This window comes from Urocitellus parryii, chromosome 8, assembly GCF_045843805.1.
Source record: "Urocitellus parryii isolate mUroPar1 chromosome 8, mUroPar1.hap1, whole genome shotgun sequence".
Classification (NCBI taxonomy): domain Eukaryota; kingdom Metazoa; phylum Chordata; class Mammalia; order Rodentia; family Sciuridae; genus Urocitellus; species Urocitellus parryii.
In genome coordinates this window covers 21,102,695-21,120,679 of record NC_135538.1, presented here as the reverse complement: position 1 = coordinate 21,120,679, position 17,985 = coordinate 21,102,695, and the positions used below count along the sequence as shown (strand labels likewise).

The 17,985-nt window shown below is 37.2% G+C and overlaps 1 protein-coding gene across 5 annotated transcripts in view; it reads left to right on the top strand.

Moving 5' to 3' along the window:
• Window positions 1-17,985, top strand: part of Utrn (utrophin) — a 514,146-nt gene that overhangs the window by 351,799 nt on the left and 144,362 nt on the right. For all 5 annotated transcript variants that reach the window (XM_026397636.2, XM_026397635.2, XM_077801941.1 and 2 more), the window contains one exon: window positions 7,419-7,591. In XM_026397636.2, coding sequence (XP_026253421.2) covers window positions 7,419-7,591 — 173 coding nt within the window. The remainder of the gene's footprint in view (window positions 1-7,418; window positions 7,592-17,985) is intronic.

Sequence of the window (17,985 nt, the reverse complement as noted above, 5' to 3'; positions counted from 1 at the left end):
TTGATTCATGGCCAGGAAAAGTGGAATTATGGGAAAGCATAATTATACCTCTAGATTCCAAAACCTACCTTCCCCCAACTCTGAAAGCAATAATGCCATTCTGAGGCAAAGACCATTGCTTCATGCAAAAGCCACATGAAAAGTTCAGAAGCCAAATGACTGTCTTCCCATATGCTAAGGTAGAATCCTCTTACTCTCAATCCCCTTAGTCCTGTCTTTTTGTCAGTATTAGTGATCCCTTTCTAGAGAGTACTAACCTTAGTGATTTTAAGCTGTTGAGGCCAACAGCTGTGGTGGGGTGGGTCTTTCAGTGATGGCCCAAATGGAATGATAGATAATTCATGTTCCCAGATGAAGGCAGCAGTTTGTGAAGGTAATGCTGACACTGACTGAGAGTCTAGTCCCAAGATGTGTGATGACAGGATTTTGGTTTTCCAACATTAGCAAGTGGGCAAGTTGCACATGATACTCCTTTTAAATTTCCTTAGAAGGGCAATGCTGGGAATCTTGGGGGACCTAGGAGGCAGGGAGCATTTGGTTCCCAAAAGGTGACAGCTCATTGAGGATCAGGAAACCCCAATGGAGGGATCCATGAATACTCCAGAGTGGCACCTAAGAGGAGGAACTTCTTACCAGGACATGGTGACCTTATGGCAAGATGTGACCATGACCAAGCAGGTCCAAATCCTCTAATCGAGTGATGAAGGTGAGCCTATGTGACCATGGGCCCTGGGATGACTGTCTTGACAGTTGAAGCACATAGTTGAAAGGAGACAAAAAGCTGGTTCACCATGGTACCTCATTGAAATCCAGTCTGTGGGGTAGTTTATTGCCACTCTGATTTTAATTAGTTTTCTCCTGAAAGTACTTCTTAAAGTAAGTGTCTCATGGCTTTAACTACTTTTTTGTTTTTGTTTTTTGCTCCTAGGGGTGCTTAACCATTGAGCCATGTCCCCAACCCATTTTTATGTTTTATTTAGACACAAGATCTCATTAAGTTGCTTAGGGTCTCACTAAGTTGCTGAGGTTGGCTTTAAACTTTGTGATCCTTCTGTCTCAGCCTCCAGAGCTGTGGGGATTAAAGGTGTGCGCCACTGTGCCAGGCTTTTAACCACCATTAACATACTGTCCTACTAGAGCCACTTGCCTGTTCACTCTGCTCTTTTTGCCTAGTAGTCACAGAGGATTGAGTAATGGACGGTTTTAGCTCAGTGACATTTTGAGTGACTGTTGCTTTTATTAATTTATGTACCCCTGCTACTAAATGATTAATGATAACAGTAGCTCTCTAAGGGTTTTGTTTCTATTTTTAATAGATGATAATTGCACATCTTTATAGGGTACAGAGTGATATTTTGGCACATTTATATGTTGCATAACTATCAACTCAGGAGGTTTAGGTTGTCCATCATCTCAAACATTTATCATTTCTTTGTGATAGAATAGTCAAACTCCTCTCTTCTTGCGGTTTTGAATGATATGATACAATATCTTTAAATGTAAACCACCTCTAAGGGTTTTTTTTTTTTTTTCACTTTTTGTAAGCATTTACCTCCTAAGGGATGACTGTAATTTCTTAAAATTTCAATCACAATTTGTATTGATTAATTTGAAATGTCTAATTTTAAAACAGGTGTATCCTGGGTGAGACCCACCAAACTTGACACTTTAAGGCCTACTCATTTATTCAATATTTAGTAAATTTTTCTGAAATCCCCTGAGCAAAAAGATGGAGTGGACAACAGGAGGCCCTCCCTCATCAACCTCACAGCCTAGAAGGTGGCTGCAGACTCAAGCAACGAAGGTTTCCTTTTGTTTTGGCAGGGGGCGGGGAGGTGGGCATTATTGGGGATTGAACTCAGAGGTGCTTTATCACTGATTCACATCCCCAACCCTTTTAATTTTCTTTTGTTTTGAGACAGGGTCTCATTGAGTGGTTTAGGGCCTTGCTAAGTTGCTGAAGCTGGTCTCAACTTGTGATCCTCCTGGCTCAGCCTCCTGAGCTGCTAGGATTATAGGCATGTGCCACCGCACTCTGCTAAGCAAGGAAGTTTTAAATGATAAGTATGTAATTAAGCAAAAGAAGAGGAAACTCTAAGAATGATTAATCCCAGTGTTTGTGACGAGAAATTACATATAAACTGAGATTTACAAGCTGAGTTGAAGATCAAGGAAGGAAGGAAGATTGTGTGCCTGTGTGTACAAGTTTGTGGTGTAGACAGATTGAAGCTTTCTGGGCAATAGGAACTGCTTTGACACCGGTCAGGAATTAAGGAGTTGGTACCCCAGGATTGTAGTTTCAAACATTTAAAATGCAGTCATTCATGACTGGGTTGTCAAGCCTCTTCCAGTTTGATTACCTTTATCTAACTGGGGGGGAACAATGTGACATAATAGTTAGGTTGCATGAAGCATATAGCAAGTGTTCCTTAGGAGCTTGTGTTCATGTGCAGATCCTATCTACTTTACAGGTGTCACACCTTAAAAGGGAAGCCACTATATTTTAATGCAGTCTGATTATAGTGTGCTTTAGAAACAATTGGCATAGAATTGAGGATTTGGAACTTTTTTTGGTTGTGAAAGCAATTTCTTTTTATAGCAGTGTTTACTGTGTTGAAATTTAAGATGTAGTTTGTTTAATAATTCTTTATCATTGCAAATTGGTTTGTTTAAATTTGTTTTGTGTGTGTGGTCCTGTTTTCTGAACCCAAGGCCTTGCACATGCTACACAAGTGCTTTACCACTGACCACACCCCCAGTTCCAAATTATCTTGAAAGTGCACTGAATTGTGCATTTATTCTGCTTAATAGACATTTTCTACTGTATTGTCTTAAGTATATTTGTGATCATGGATAATGTGAAAAAAACATATTGGCATTTATTTCCTTATTTATAAAGGCTACTGTAGACTTGATTATGAAAATATCTAATATTGGTCTTAATATGATTCATTTAGAGTGATTGATATCTGTGAGATTTGTGGCTTAAAGGAAATGCAGTATGTAGAATAATTAATCAAATAATTGGTTGAAATCAATAAAGTAATTGAGATGAAAAATCACAATTACTCATTATCTCAGAAACCTCAACCAACTGTCGCAAAACATATTTACATATGACTTAATAACCTTTGGTTATTATCTTAATTTATTTATTATGTTATTATTTAGATAATACCTGACTTTGTTAATTATGATTTTTCATGTTCAAAACTTATAAAGTGGAGTTCTGATGATCCTAAACTATCTTGGCGATCTGGTCTGATTTTGAAAGGCTGGGTGGATTTATTTCCTGCCCTGGTTAACTTTATTTAGCCAGAGCTGTGGGATAGAGTAGAGAAATTATTGCTAGTCTCACTTCACCTTCAGAACAGGTCAGAACTCCTCCAGAGGAAACATTGCTATGGCCATGTAGGGTTGGGTAAATATGCTGTGCAAAAATAAAGCAAGATTATGTCAATGAGAACCCAGGATGCTTCTGTCCTAGCGGCAGTTTAGTTAAGGAAGACTTTCTGGTGGTAATCTTCCAACTCTCTGCTTCTTCTCAGAATTCTATGTGTTATAGTCTGAAGAAATAATTCTACTTATCTAGCTATAGACTATTTCATTATTAAACATTATAAATAGAATTGATGTGGTATCCATTTTAAAGTATTTCCAGTTAACCTCTCTGTGGGTTACATTATTTGAGGAATGTCCAGGTAAAAACAAAATTGGGATTCGAATGTCAATTGTTAAATAAAGAGTGAGTAAATAAATAGATGAATGTTTGCAGAGTTGGTTCTACCAATGAATGTTTTCTTTTATTTGTGGAGTTTGTGTTGACCTGGAGAGTGGTTCTTGTTCCCAGAAAGACCCTGAGGAAAATCTCTTTTAGCTTTTGTAGCTGTCTTTTGGAGGGTAGTTCTGAAAGTTTGCATCTCGTGCAATTGATGGAGTTTTAGTTAGAGAAAAATATGTGGTCCTCCTTTTCTTAACCCTTGGCTATTTTTAACCTTCTACATTATACTTATGTTCTTGAAAGCTCCTTTTCAAGTGAATCCTTCATACGTTTCTCCTGCCCTGTTTTCATACATTTCTAACATCCAGTTGTTTGAGTGCCTGGCTCTGGCTGGGATGCACATGACTGACTTAAGTTAAATGCTTGGAAGATCATTGCTTTGTGCTTCTAGGTAGATTACATTCTCATATATTTCAGTAACCATTTAATGCTATTTAACCTTCAAAAGGGTTTACAGGTGACAGAGGTAATCATCAGCAAAACCAAGTCTCCCAGCTGTGCAGTAAGAGTAAAACTGTCGTGGAACTTCACGTCATCATTTGATGCTACATCAGGGTGCTGTGCCGACATTTAGATTTTAAAGTAGTGAGTGCATCTATGGAGGAGAGTGATCATTTGAGTCTTAAGTTTCCCATGAAAACTTTGCTGTACAGTCTTATACGTAATTTTAGGTGTCCCAGATTAAAGTTTGTTTTACAATCACTACATTCTGATTCTTTGTGTTCTCCTGGCTGCTTTGCCACTCACTCAAGATGAACTCGCACATTTGCACATTTACCTATGTCTTGCCTACTATTCTATTTTACATTAGTTTCATTCCATGTAACAGACTGCAAAGGATACACAAGAAATAGTAAGATGATCTTTCTTTTTAAGGAGTTCTTAGGGTATCTGGCCAAGTAAATATGCCACCAAATGTTAAATAAAACAAAATAATGTATGCTGATTGCCTTTTCTTTGATCATTTTCTGGTTGTTGATTTTCTTCCTAACTGTTGATGATGTGCATATGTGGAAGGGTTTTCCACATATTGGAAGTTGCATTCCAGCCTGGACCTGGGATCACTGGTAGTGCTCTTAAGGAGAGCCTCCCAGAAGAACTTAGCGTCATGGCTGGGCCAGTTCCGCAGTGCTGCTCTTTTATTCCATTCATCATTGTTCCGGGGTTGAAAACACTTCACCTGATATGATGTAAGGAGGCAAATATGCTTCCTGCTCATAGTATCCAAACTTCCTGATGCTGGAGAATACTTTTGTGAAGCTTATAAAACTACTTATGCGTGTTAATGCACTTCAGTCTTTCTGCTTTCTCTTGAATATGGAACAAGCAAGCAATCGGAGCCAGCAGCATCAGGATGTGAGGGTTGAAGCTGCCTTGTGATTTTAGGTGTGGTCCTCTGAATACCATGTTTAGGAACTGCTACAGGAAATTCAAGGCCAGGTTCTCCTTGGCAATAGAGAGCAAATGGAGAACAAATTGTATCACTGAGTTTCTTGAGAAAAATGAAAATCATAAAAATGTATGGAGTAACAAATATTGTCTTCTAACCACACACATACACACACACACACACACACACACACACATCTTTTGAGATGTCTTAAAATGCATTTTAGGACACACAAAAAATCGAATAGTTTCATCCAGGAAACCATGTTGTCCAGGGTATTATACCAAAGAACTTTTGTGTGTGTGTGGTCCTGGGGATGGACACAGGGCTGTGCACATGCTAGGCACGAGTTCTGTCACTGATATACATTCCCAGCCCCCAGAAACTTTCAACAGAACTTTTTCTTTTCTTTCATTTTCTTTTTTTTTTTTTCATTTCTTCCCACTGAGAATGTAAGCATCTCAAATTAAGATAGTGATGAAATTGTCATTTTCCATGCATAATTTGAGAACCTTGAGTTAGTAAGTTAGGACTGCAGGCTTAGAATTGTGGCATATGTATTTTTAGGGGGACACAAACATTCAGACAAGAAGCAGAGGGTTATAAAATAAAACTGAAAATGAGAAGAGCAGTAAAATTATGGTGTTTAAGAGTTTGCTCTTCTTTTGCTAATTCAGATTAATTGCCTACTTCTCTGCTAGGTTGCTTTTTAACATTAACAGTTATTTCCATGGAAACCAGCAACACACCTCATGGCCCCTCAGGTGTCTGTTTTTTTGTTTGTGTTTATTGATTGTTAGTGGCTGTCACACCAGAGTTTGTCACAACAAGGCTGCTTCTATTTAATTCAGGAAAATTAATATGTATAGTTACAATGACAGGCTTTTGTTAGGAGAGTAGTAAAAAGATAGATCAGATCTTCTACATTTTAAATTTTAAATTAGTGGCATTTGCCAAGTGTGCTGTTGCACATCTGTAATCCCAGCAATCTGGAAGACTGAGGCAGGAGGATTGCAAGTTTGAGGCCACTTTGGGCAATTTAGTGACCCTGTCTCAAAAAGACAAAAGGGAACGAAACAAAACAAAAAATAGCTCTGGGGTTTAACTCAGTGGCAGAGAACTGGCCTAGTATGTGTGAACTTTGGGTTCAATACTCAGAGCGTGCACCCCCCCAATTAACATTTATCTAATTATAACATTTTATAATTTATCTGCTTACAAAAAAAAGCCCTTTTTTTGTTTTTTTGGGTTTTTTTTTTGGTAGAAACTCTTTGAAACTCAGAAGTATAAAGAAGAAAACAAAAACTGTAATCCTGTTATAGAGATTATACTATTCTGATTTTGGATTTCTTTTGTCTTTTTCATAGTCTTTTAATGTGCATGCTCAATTATACACAAATATGTAACCTAAATATGTATTTTAAAAACTAAGTTGTAATGCATAATTGTGCACTTCTTTTTAAACTTAATATTATATTATCATTAATATATTATTACAACTTTTTACTTTAAAACTCTTAATGTGGTTAACATTTTTAAAAATTAATTTTTTTATTTTGACAATAGTTTCACAGATTTTGTTGTAAATTGCCAAATACTTTCCTAAAGTCTTAATCAGATTTTGTTATTTACAATAATTCTCATTTTATCTTCCACTCAAAATTAATTTTATTAAAATGAACCTGCCTAGCATGTGATAATTGAACAAAATATTATTTTACTGTTTTTTCTTTCTTAATGAAGACAAACATATATGAAGTGTTCTTTGTAATTTTAGAATAAAAATTGTAAGATTGAAAGAGTGAAAACTATTAGTTTGTCAAAAGGTAGAAAGCATTTAAAATTATATAATATCTTAATGACCTATGTAAAACTTCACATTTTCAGGGAAATTTTGCCCATGTGTAAAGGGAAGAAGAGATATGTTTAACCATTAACCAATATTCAAAGATTTAACAATTATGTAGTCTAAAATTGTGACATCTAAATGACAGATGCATGAAATTTAGATTATAATAAGTTCAGGTTTTAAGATGTAATGAGCAAAAATATTAAAGATTCAAGACTATTATTTTCAATGTGAGAGTTGTAGAAACACATGAAATTGTTATGTAAGGTAAAATGAATTATTTTGCTTGAAAGCAACTCATTTGCAAACATAAAAATCAAAGCACTATATAAAACTTCCCAGCAATGTTGACACTAAGGTCTAACGTTTGCATTCTCTCTTTGCTTTTTTCTCCTTAGGACATCCAGGCGGAAATTGATGCCCATAATGACATATTTAAAAGCATTGATGGAAACAGGCAGAAGATGGTAAAAGCTTTGGGAAACTCTGAGGAGGCTACTATGCTTCAGCATCGACTGGATGATATGAACCAAAGATGGAACGACTTGAAAGCAAAATCTGCTAGCATCAGGTCAGAATAGTTGCTATCAAAATAAAAATATTGCCGGGGGTTGATTTTTGTATATCAGAAAAAGAAAGGGCAGTCCACCACCCATGCTACCCTCTAGAAAGAGTTCAAGATTAAATGCGAAGATTGTTTTCTTTATTATAATTTTAATCTCATTTATGTTCAATCCCTTCTATTTGTTGTTCCTCACTGTTCTCAAATGTGCACATCATATTTTAAACCTCATAACAGCAATACCAAGATAGTTACCAGTACCTGTTAATTACTATTTGACTTTACTCTTTACCAAGTACTATGTTAGGATGTTTTTGTTTTTGTTTGTGGTACTGGGAATTGAACCCAGCGTGCTCTACCACTGAGCTACATCCTAGCCTGTTTTAATTATATTTTGAGACAGGATCTCACTAAATTGCCCAGGCTGGCCTTGATCTTGGAATCTGCCTATCTCAGCCTCCTGAGGAGCTGAGATTACAAGTGTGCACCACCTTTAAGGATCTTTACACACATTACGCATATAGTTATACGCCCTATAGCAAAGTTTTCTATCAAGGACTAACTGTATATATGACAATTAGATTGCCTAGTGATGTTGTGGCCATTTCAGTTTCTGTTTTCGTCCACTCTGATGTTCACACAATGATAGAATTGCCTAATGGCATGTGTCTCAGAATGTGTACCTGTTCATAAGTGATGCATGACTGTGCTTGACAAATCCTAGTAAAGTGGATGATAAAAATCCTTTCTTGCATGAGGAAATGAGATTTAATTAATATGAGGAAATTTCCAAGTTTTGTGCCAAGCCAGTATTCGAATCTTGATCTTTTTGACTCTTGGTATTAAACAAATTTTGCTTCACCATGTTGTTTTTGCATCATATTTGAAGCTGTATTTATATAGATAACATATCTCATTTAGACACTAAAATGGAAAACTGATGATTCATGTCCATTTGGAGAGAATTAAATTAAATAAGTATGAACCTTAGGATCAGAATTCTGGCCAGGAAGAAGCCTTGAGAAATCACTCAGAGTGACAAGATGAGTGTTATTAGGGGTAAGGATTATTTTAAGGTCATATTTACTAGATGATAGATAGTTTCCAACTGGATATAAGTTTAGGGGATACTGGCTGAAGAATGGATTATCAAGCAAAAATTCCAAAGAAGAATATTTGTAGGAATTCCTAGATCACTTTCTTTTGTTATATTATGTGTTGAAACATGGACTTTAAAACAAAAGGATCTTGAACTTGAATTTTTTTTCCTAGTACAGGGGAGTGAACCCAGGAATGCTCTGTCATTGAGCTACATTCCCAGTCATTTTTATTTTATTTTATTTTTTTTTTATTTTGAGACAGGGTCTCTTAAGTTGCTGATACTGGCCTCATACTTGTGATCCTCCTGCCTCAGTCTCCTGAATAGCTGGGATTACAGGCATGTGCCATCACACCAGCCTTTAACTTGCCTCTGATTTATTCTCTTGATCTTGGGCAAATTTATCCCTCTGAAATTTACAAAATTAGAATATAAATATTTAACCCACAATATTGTTGCAAAGATTGAATGAGAAAACGATTGTTTCTTAATCTAGTTAGGGCCTGTTCAATTTAGGATCTATTTTTTTCATATACAAGGTTGGCTCAGTGGGTCTGTTTCAGGTGGCTTTAGGATTTTATGTAATGATTTCACAGAGAATAGAAATCTTCACTGATTACTAATTGTGGATGATTTTCTTAAAAACTTCTTTCCGAGAAGATGCTCTGTAATGTGTTCATTCTACTGGGCTCATTGTGAGGAATTTGCATTTCCTCTTTCTGAAGGAAAGGGGGTCATGGTAAGGACTTCCTTGTCTAAAGATCCCATTGAAAATTAGCAGCATCAGCCAACTATATATATTTATTTTTTTTTTTAAATGGGAGAAAAGTCAGGGAGTACTGTACAGTGAGAAACTGAACTTGAATAAGGCTTGAATTTTCAACTGACTAGGTCCCATTTGGTTGTAACTTTCTGTTCCTCATAAATATAAACAAATAAAAATATTAAAAGTGAAAGCATTCACTGAGGATCTAGCAAAAGCAATATCTAAGCTAAAGAACTGAAAGCCGTAGGGTTGCTTTGGTGAAGATTGTACACAAGTGCTGGAATTTTGGGAGCTTAAAGGATGAGTTCTTGAGTTAGAAGGATTGAATGGTAGCCTACATCATGAACAGATCATTCCAAGTGGAAAGCTTTGGTCCCAGAAATTGTGGGTCTTTCTTGGGAGCTCTTGCCTATCAAGTCACATTTTTTTTCTAATCTGAAAAGAAGAGCTCATAAGCTACACTTGGAATATTAACAAATAAGTAAAGCAGTTATTTTTAGATGTTGGAGACTATTATATGCTTGTTTTGGTGGACTTATGCATCAAGACAGATCAGACATTCCCACAAAATATGGTAATGAACCAATATGATAATGAATTAAAACAGTATTTAGCCTGATAACCTACCTCATGAGATTCAGGCACTTATTCAAGCATTTAATAAAAACTTACTTCTATGTTTAAGGCATCATTTATCATAAATAAAATGAGGTCCCTACCCCTAGGGGCTTACACATCTGTCAGGTGAATGTAGAGCTCCAAGGGGAAAGTGGTTACTGTCACTTCCGATGACAAAGGCTTCATAAGAGGTGATTCCTAAGCTGGGCCTTGGAAGACATGTAATCCTTCCCCAAACAGACTGAGTGAGGACTGGTGAAGGGCAACTGAACAGGTTTGAAAAGACAAATTACATAAAAGCTAAGAAGTGTAGTCTGGCTGGAAATAGAATTTGTGGCTAGTGTGGTGGGGAAATACAGTGGTGGCTAGAGAAAAGGTAGAGAGAGAGATGAGAGGCCAGTCATGGAACCCCTGTGTATACCAGGTTGTGTTCCACTGGTGATGGAATTGGGAGCCATTTAGGCAACAGAATTCATTTGAAACTTTGGAAAAATCCTTCTCACACAACTAATAAGCTTGCATTGGATGAACCTGGTTCTGAAGACAGGAGGACCTGCTTAAATGACCCTTTTAGCATCGAGGAAAGTGAAAGGAGAGTGTATAGAATTCAGTTTACATGCATGGATAGATGGATAGCTCTTTTTTTTTTTTTTTTTTTTTTTTTTTGGTGCTGGGGATTGAACCCAGGGGTGCTTTACCACTGAGCTACATCCTCCTCAGCCCCCACCCTTTTATTTATTTACTTTTTTTTTTTTTTTTGAGATGATCTCTATGTTGCTGAAGCTGACTTCAAACTTACAATCCTCCTGCCTCAGACTCCAAAGCCAGGCTATCTTCTTTTCAAAAGATTCTTGTAGGCAAAGAAGACAGGTGAGATAGTGGGGTCAGGGAGTCCAGACAGAGGTGGCAGGTAATTATTGTGAGTTAATTATCCAAAAGGATAAAACATTAGAAGTGGGAGGGGGGGTAAAAAAATCCTGAGAAACCCTGATACAGGAAGAATGGGTAAAGGAAAGGGAAACCAGTAGAAGAAGCTGAAAACTGGCTGTCCTGGAAGAGGATGCAGCAGGAGAGAGGGCTGTCATGTGCCAGGGGAGGAGGGGATTTCAGAGAAGGGCAGAGGTCACAGGGTCAGCTGCTTGAAGAAGTGGACTAGATGAGAGCTGCAGAGTCCAGGAGGTAGAAACCTGATTGCAGAGGGCTGAAGAGATAGAATGGGAAGTGATGAAGTAAAAATAGAGCCCAGGAGAGAAAAACACCATTGCTGTTACCACATCATTAAACATAATGGTCTTGAGCATGTAAGAGCTGGGGGGCTATCATCTACGTCTATGTTGACCTGCCAGTGCTTTCACAAGGATTAGCTAACAAAGTGAATGATTTAGTCTTCATTTTTACCTACAAAAATGGAAAATTTAATTACATTAACATTCATGATTATTTGGATATTTATAAAAGAAAATGGTTTATTATTTCTTAGTAGTGAATTCTCATATAGATAGCACAGCTCAGAAATAAGTGGCACAGCATAGTGTCTAATAGTGTTCTGCTCTGGGGCAACCCTGACTGTTTTCAAACACTGGCTTAGCCATTGTGCAATTAGGCCATCATGGGCAGCTTATGAACCTGTGGGAGCCTCAGTTTCCTCATATGTGGATTAAGAGTAACTCTTGCATCCGTATTTCATGAAATTAGCCTTTCTAAAGTGCCTGCAACAGCACATGGTAAGTGCTCCCTAATTGTTAGCTATTATTATTCTCATTGATTACCACTTCATGCTGCACTAGTTAATTCAGAAGATGTAGAAATTCTTCCTACCATCTTTTTTTTTTTTTTTATCTTAGTCACTAATGTTGGGAATTTTTAAGGAGTTCCACACTAAATAGCTTCCCTCTCTCTTGGCTGGATTCCAAACAAGCACAAATGAAAAATGTGCATCAGTAAGAACCTTAATGCCGTGGACATTACTGGCAGAGGCAGGTTGGAGGATTAGCTTAGGGTGAGAGTTGAGCAGGGCTGTTAATGATGCAGAATCCCCAGTAGTCATGGTCAAAGTAGCTTCCCAAGTGGAAGACGTCACAAGGAAGAGTAGAAAAGAACTGTCTGCAGGCCTGTTCTCAGGAGGAAAGAACAGACCCAAACACATCTGTTCCTTCTCCCTATGTTTGCAGAGCAGATTTGTCACTACCTTTACCAGGGAATGAGTGAGTGAAAGGGTAGAGAAGAGGCCAGAGTGTGTTTAGTGAGAAAAATCCCTTCCCACAGAGTGGGGGAAAGTTCTCACTAGCAAGTATGTGGAGGCAGCCTTGCCCTGGCCTCCTGCCTCCTTCATCCTTATGCCACTGATTACTAGGGAGCTCCCTGTTCAGCTCTGCTCCTCTGCTCTTTCCTCGGGGTCCGTTAAAGCCCAGTGTACTCCATACACTGGGTTCTTCTGTAACCAGATTCTCCTGTTAATGTTTCTGTTAAGTTCATCCATCACTTTCCCCTGTAATTAATTGAAAGTTGCCCTTTCCCTTGATTATCTACTTTACTTGGAAAGACTCCTTAATAGTGGTTAATTTCCTCATTTTCCATCCTAAGTACTTAACTGCTATGGACACCAGACCCCAAAATGAGAGCCATAAACCAGGTGTGGAAGGTGCTTTGGCTGAGACAGGAGCCCTTCACACAGGAATGAGAAGGAAGTTGGAATCTTGTGGCTGCTAACCAAGCCTTGCTTCTTCATCTCTCAGCAGCCTCTTAGAATGATCATATCCACTTTTCTACCCTTTCATTGTCTTCCTCCTACTTCCTCCTCATGTATAGGAGGAAGCTGGTGGAAAGGCCCTCTTGTACACGTCTTGTTGCTTCTAACATTCTACTTTTTATTCTCCATCTTTTTCTCACCTGTCATTCTTGTCAATATCCATACTGATGACGTTTTATTTTAATTTCCAGGCTTCTTTTTACTTTATCTTTAAAAGCCTTCATCTGTATTCTGTTCCCATAGACCTGGCCATCATGAGACTCAGCTACTATTCCCATGTCATCTTGGCATCCCTGAGATGGTTTCAGGAGACAGGCTGTTCTCCAAAGCACACATTTTATTTGACTGTTTCCACTTGGGCCATGTGTATCGGCATGTGATTGGTTTTTCCCTATTAGAAAAGAGACCTCTTTTGTAACAAATCAGAATTGTTTACAATAGCATCAATAAATACTCTGCTTCACATTAAAGTGATAGTCCCTCTCCAGAGAGAGGCACCCTTCTCCGTTAGCTTATTAAATACCAGGACCATTTATCTACAATTATCTACCTTTATAATCTTATCCAGTGTGATCCTATGTGTTGTATGCATAATGAATTTACCCTATTCCAACTACCTGTAAATTGTTTAAAATTGTGCCTCTTCCAGTATTTTCAACTGTGGAATTCTTAGCATTCTTTTTATTGTTTCCCTTCTTCCTGTTTGTGTGTTTTGTTTTGTTTTTGTGGTGCCCAGGATGGAACCCAGGTCGTCTTGCACGCTAGACAAGTGTGGTACCACAGAGCTCTGCCTCCCCCCCCCCCACCTCACCCCTTTCATCCCTTCACATCTCTTTCCTCTAATCTATAGTTGCTTGAACTTTTCTCATTTCAAACTGCTTCAACCCCTTCTGTCCAGCTTGAAGTTCACTCTAAGACATTTTAGTAAAGTCAGAATTGAATACCCAATTCTGCCTGCACTTCTATTTTTCAAATCTCTGACACCAGATGATGCCCAGACCCATTCTGTTCCCTGCTTTTTGTCTCGGGCTGCCTAACATTGCCTGAGAAATGTTAACATTTTTTTTCTACCATAATTTGAAACTTTCTACTTATACTTAGTATTTAGATTCTGAATAATTCTTATCATATTCACTACCTTGCCTATTTGAAAAGATTTCATTCCTCTTTAGCTCCAAACCTTCCTCTCTGCAGGTGGTCTTGCTGCATTCTTTTCTGAAGATAAGGTCATCTCATTGATCCTCACCACCCAGCTCCTTGGAGTGTGTGATACACGTGGGTTCTGTATTTCAAATTATTTTTTGTGTTGAGGTTGATGTTGTCATGGCAGGGGCATTTGCTCTAATTTAACATACCATTTTTAGGAAAAAGAATACCAATGTTTATTGAATATTTACGTGCCAGATTCACTGTAAGTGCTTGCCAGGCATTACCTCTTTTGACCATGATGTGGTCCCTGGAACAACGAAATGACATGTGGCTTACTAACTTAAATGACTTTTTCCTTTCTTTGGATGAGTACAACTAAGCTTTTTAAATACCAAAATCTAATGTGCCCAATATTCTTTAGCAATCTAAAAACAATACATATGATTATATATTTCACTTATATCAGTATAAGTGGAGATACATAAAGATTTGTAACTTCAGCTAGAAGATGGGCTCTTAGGGACTTTGTGATGTTTTATACTCACTGGAAAAAAAGTGAATTGAAAATATACTAATAAACTCAGGACAGTGAAGGACATGGTTTAAATTTTATGTTTAATTTATTTAATGTCTGATTATGTTAATTAAATACCCACTTATCAGCTTAATGATACTGAATGTAGATCCTTATTAACTTATGATTTTAAAGGCCAGTGAAGTTGTCAAATCTAATGAAAACAGAATTCAAAGATAAAATTCTATCTTCCCTTTCTTTTATGAGCCTCTTAAAAATGCAGGGCACCTTTTTCAAAGCCCTCAGAAGAGATTAACCTTTAACATCATCATTTACATCTAATGCTATCACATTTTTCAATGTCATTGTCACCACTTTTGGCCTTAGAGAGATGATTTTGTTAACCATATTATAAAACTACTGAAATTCCCTTTTCCCAGCTGTACTAGAGGAAGAGTCTACCACTTTCGTCTCTTTTTTCCCTCTGGTACAGTGCTTTACAGTAGAACTTTCTGTGATGATGGAAATGGTCTGTATCTGCTGTGGTCAGCACAGTAGCCACGAGTCATATGTGACACATTGAGCATTTAAAATGTGGCTAGTGCAGCCAATGAACCGAATTTCAAATTTTATCAACTTGACTTAGCCTAAGTTTAAATAGTCACATGCTGCCAGTAGACACCACATCAGGAGACAGCTTTGTCTTTCTATTCAGTGCAGACTGAATTCCTAGGACTTGGCTCTTTTTTCCTGGTAGGTCTTAATTCCCTTCTGGGAACAGGAATAATCCTCTTTTAATGTTGCCTATTTTTCTTGAATTAATTAAGGTATTCTCTTTTATTACTGCCTAATTTATAATACGTGAGGTTTACCACAAACCAAAAAGAAATGACATCTGTAGTAAAATGTGAGGTTTAATTCTGTGCAGTCCTCACACAATAGGAAGTACTATGTCTTTGTCTCCTGTTAACATGGGTCGTTGTATTCTTTGGTCAACCTACTTTCCAAATGTATCTTTACTTGTCTACAGATATATCAGGGCCATTCATCTCTGCCTTCTTGAGTGTTACCTATGATGAGAGTAGAGTGTAAAAGGGCTTGGTCTTTGTATTCCAAATTCTCACCACTGCTTCCTAAGGAAGTCCCCACTTCTCTGATCCACAGTTTTTCCTGAAGCTGTTATCAGGTTTCCTACCTTGGAAGTATGTTTGTTCACTTGACTCTCTCCTTTCTTGACCCTAGAGCTTTGATAGCATGGCTTTCTGTTTCTGAAACATACCTGAGAACAGAATGGGCACTCCAAAAATATATGTACTGAATACATGAAAAACTGTTTCAACAAATGCCCTTCCCCACTCGCTCATCACTCACACCAGTTTTATGTCTGTCCACTGGAGAAGGAATAATAACTTGTTTGAAGATATAGTTTCTTTGAAAAGTGGAAACTGTTGTGATTTAAAACAGATATTAGTTATAATTCCCTTTGTAGATCTATTTCTACTCTATGTAAATAATGAAGTACTATTTTTATGGATCATTATCTTCTAACAAGATTATGCACTGTATTTTTTATAAGTATTCACTTAAATATAGTTTAATGGATATATGTATATAAATATCCATTGATTTGGGTACATCAAGTACCCAAAGGATAAACTGCAAGCAGGGAAGTTAATAAAAGTCAATTATTTAAAAATGTGAGTTCCCACAGATACGTGTGAGATAAAGCAATGTTTAAAGTAAAGATTCTGAAATCATGATTGATGACCTGTTATCTGTCGTCTCGAGAGGTTTACATTTTAAAATGTTTATAGTAACATTCAGAAAGTCCAACACAAATTTAAGGTTTCTTCTTACAAAGCATTCAATCCACTGCCCATGAAAAGGCTTTTATCTTTGAAGATGAAAGAATTAAAATGCAACTGGAACACGGAAGGCTCCTACAGAAGCACACATTTATTTGGGCATATGGTAGTAATCTACCAAACATGAAGGTAGAATCTATTGGAAAATAACCAGAATAGATTTACCAGGCGAAGATTCTACCAGATGAGTTTGCTTTTAACTATGGGAAGGTTAAAGATGTAGAGAAGCACATCCCCCAATATTTTCCTTTTTATTTCAAAGCCACTTTGGCATCTCTTTTAAAAAGTATTGCCTTCATATTTATAGATGGTGCTTCAGGTGCTGAATGCCATGAAGTTTGACGATCAATTCCATTATTTCTGTGTAGTCAGAAGAGTTAATTGCATTGGAAAAGACATTTCTGCACTCTTCAGTATACGTGTGAAATTGGATTTCAAAGGAATACAATGTGTGGCTTAGTTATTGATTAATGAGTTAAACTACAGGTACTGAAGACACAGGATCAAATGTTGAGTAATAGGTCCAGGTATGTGCATAAGTGATTTTGCACATAGCGACACTCAAGCACTTCTTGATTGACCAAGAACCTCTGATTTCTGGCTGTATTTTGTATTTAAAAATATAGGAAAGAAATTGCAGTATCTCAGTTCCATAGCAAAGTGGTTTAAAATGACAGAGAGAATTTTCAATTAATGTAATTGAAATTTTTTAATTGTGCTCTGTGACAAGTGAAATTATTGTTTACCAGGGAAAGGTAATTACATATTTGGCTTAAAATTGATCAATAGAAACATAGAAAAGCTGGAGCTCAAGCAGAATCAGGACCTTGTTAAAGCACAATTTTGTAAAATGTGATCAGTAATGGCACCTGTGGAACAAACAGAAATGATAATATATACAAGAAAATAAAATAAATTTCTGATCATACAAATTTTAGGGAATTATAAAATGCTTTGAACTTCTTTCTGTATCACAAAATTATTTCTTATTTCATACCTACCCTCTTTGAATGAGATTTTAGAGTTTGAGTAGTTTGCTTTATAGTCACGAGCTGCCAGTGGAGTGGCACTGTGAATAGATGGCACAATAACTGGCCTTCTGTGTGTATTGTATATGAGTGCCAGTGCTGGTTTGTGGTATTTTAAAAGAAATGCAGGGCTTCAATTTCTTCTTTTAGCTAAGCATATTGGTTGGTTGACTAAAGTTATTATTTTATGAATTAGAGATGAACAAGATATACTAGACAAGTCAGATTTCTATTTGTTCTTCTGAAAACATTATGAACTTTTTAGCCAAGACTTATGATGTTGTTGTTTATCTGTTTATCATGTCATGTGATCAATGAGGGTATATTTGTTTGAATTAACTGTAGCAGAGCCGTTAGCATTGAGAAAGAGGCTCAGGAAGATCAAATGTGCAAAAAAAGAAATCATGGAGAGGTTTGCTAGACAGTAGTATCTGTTCCTGGTTGGCTGGTTCCATATCACTAAGGAAAAGAGCCGATTTCTGGAGGTGGGGACCATAGTGCGAATGTCTTGACATTCAGAGTTTCATATGAGAGGATATGCAGCATGGCCAACAGTGGTTTCTCGTAGCCGGGGTTGTCCCATGTGAGTTGTCATGGGCTTCAGTCTTTGTAAGC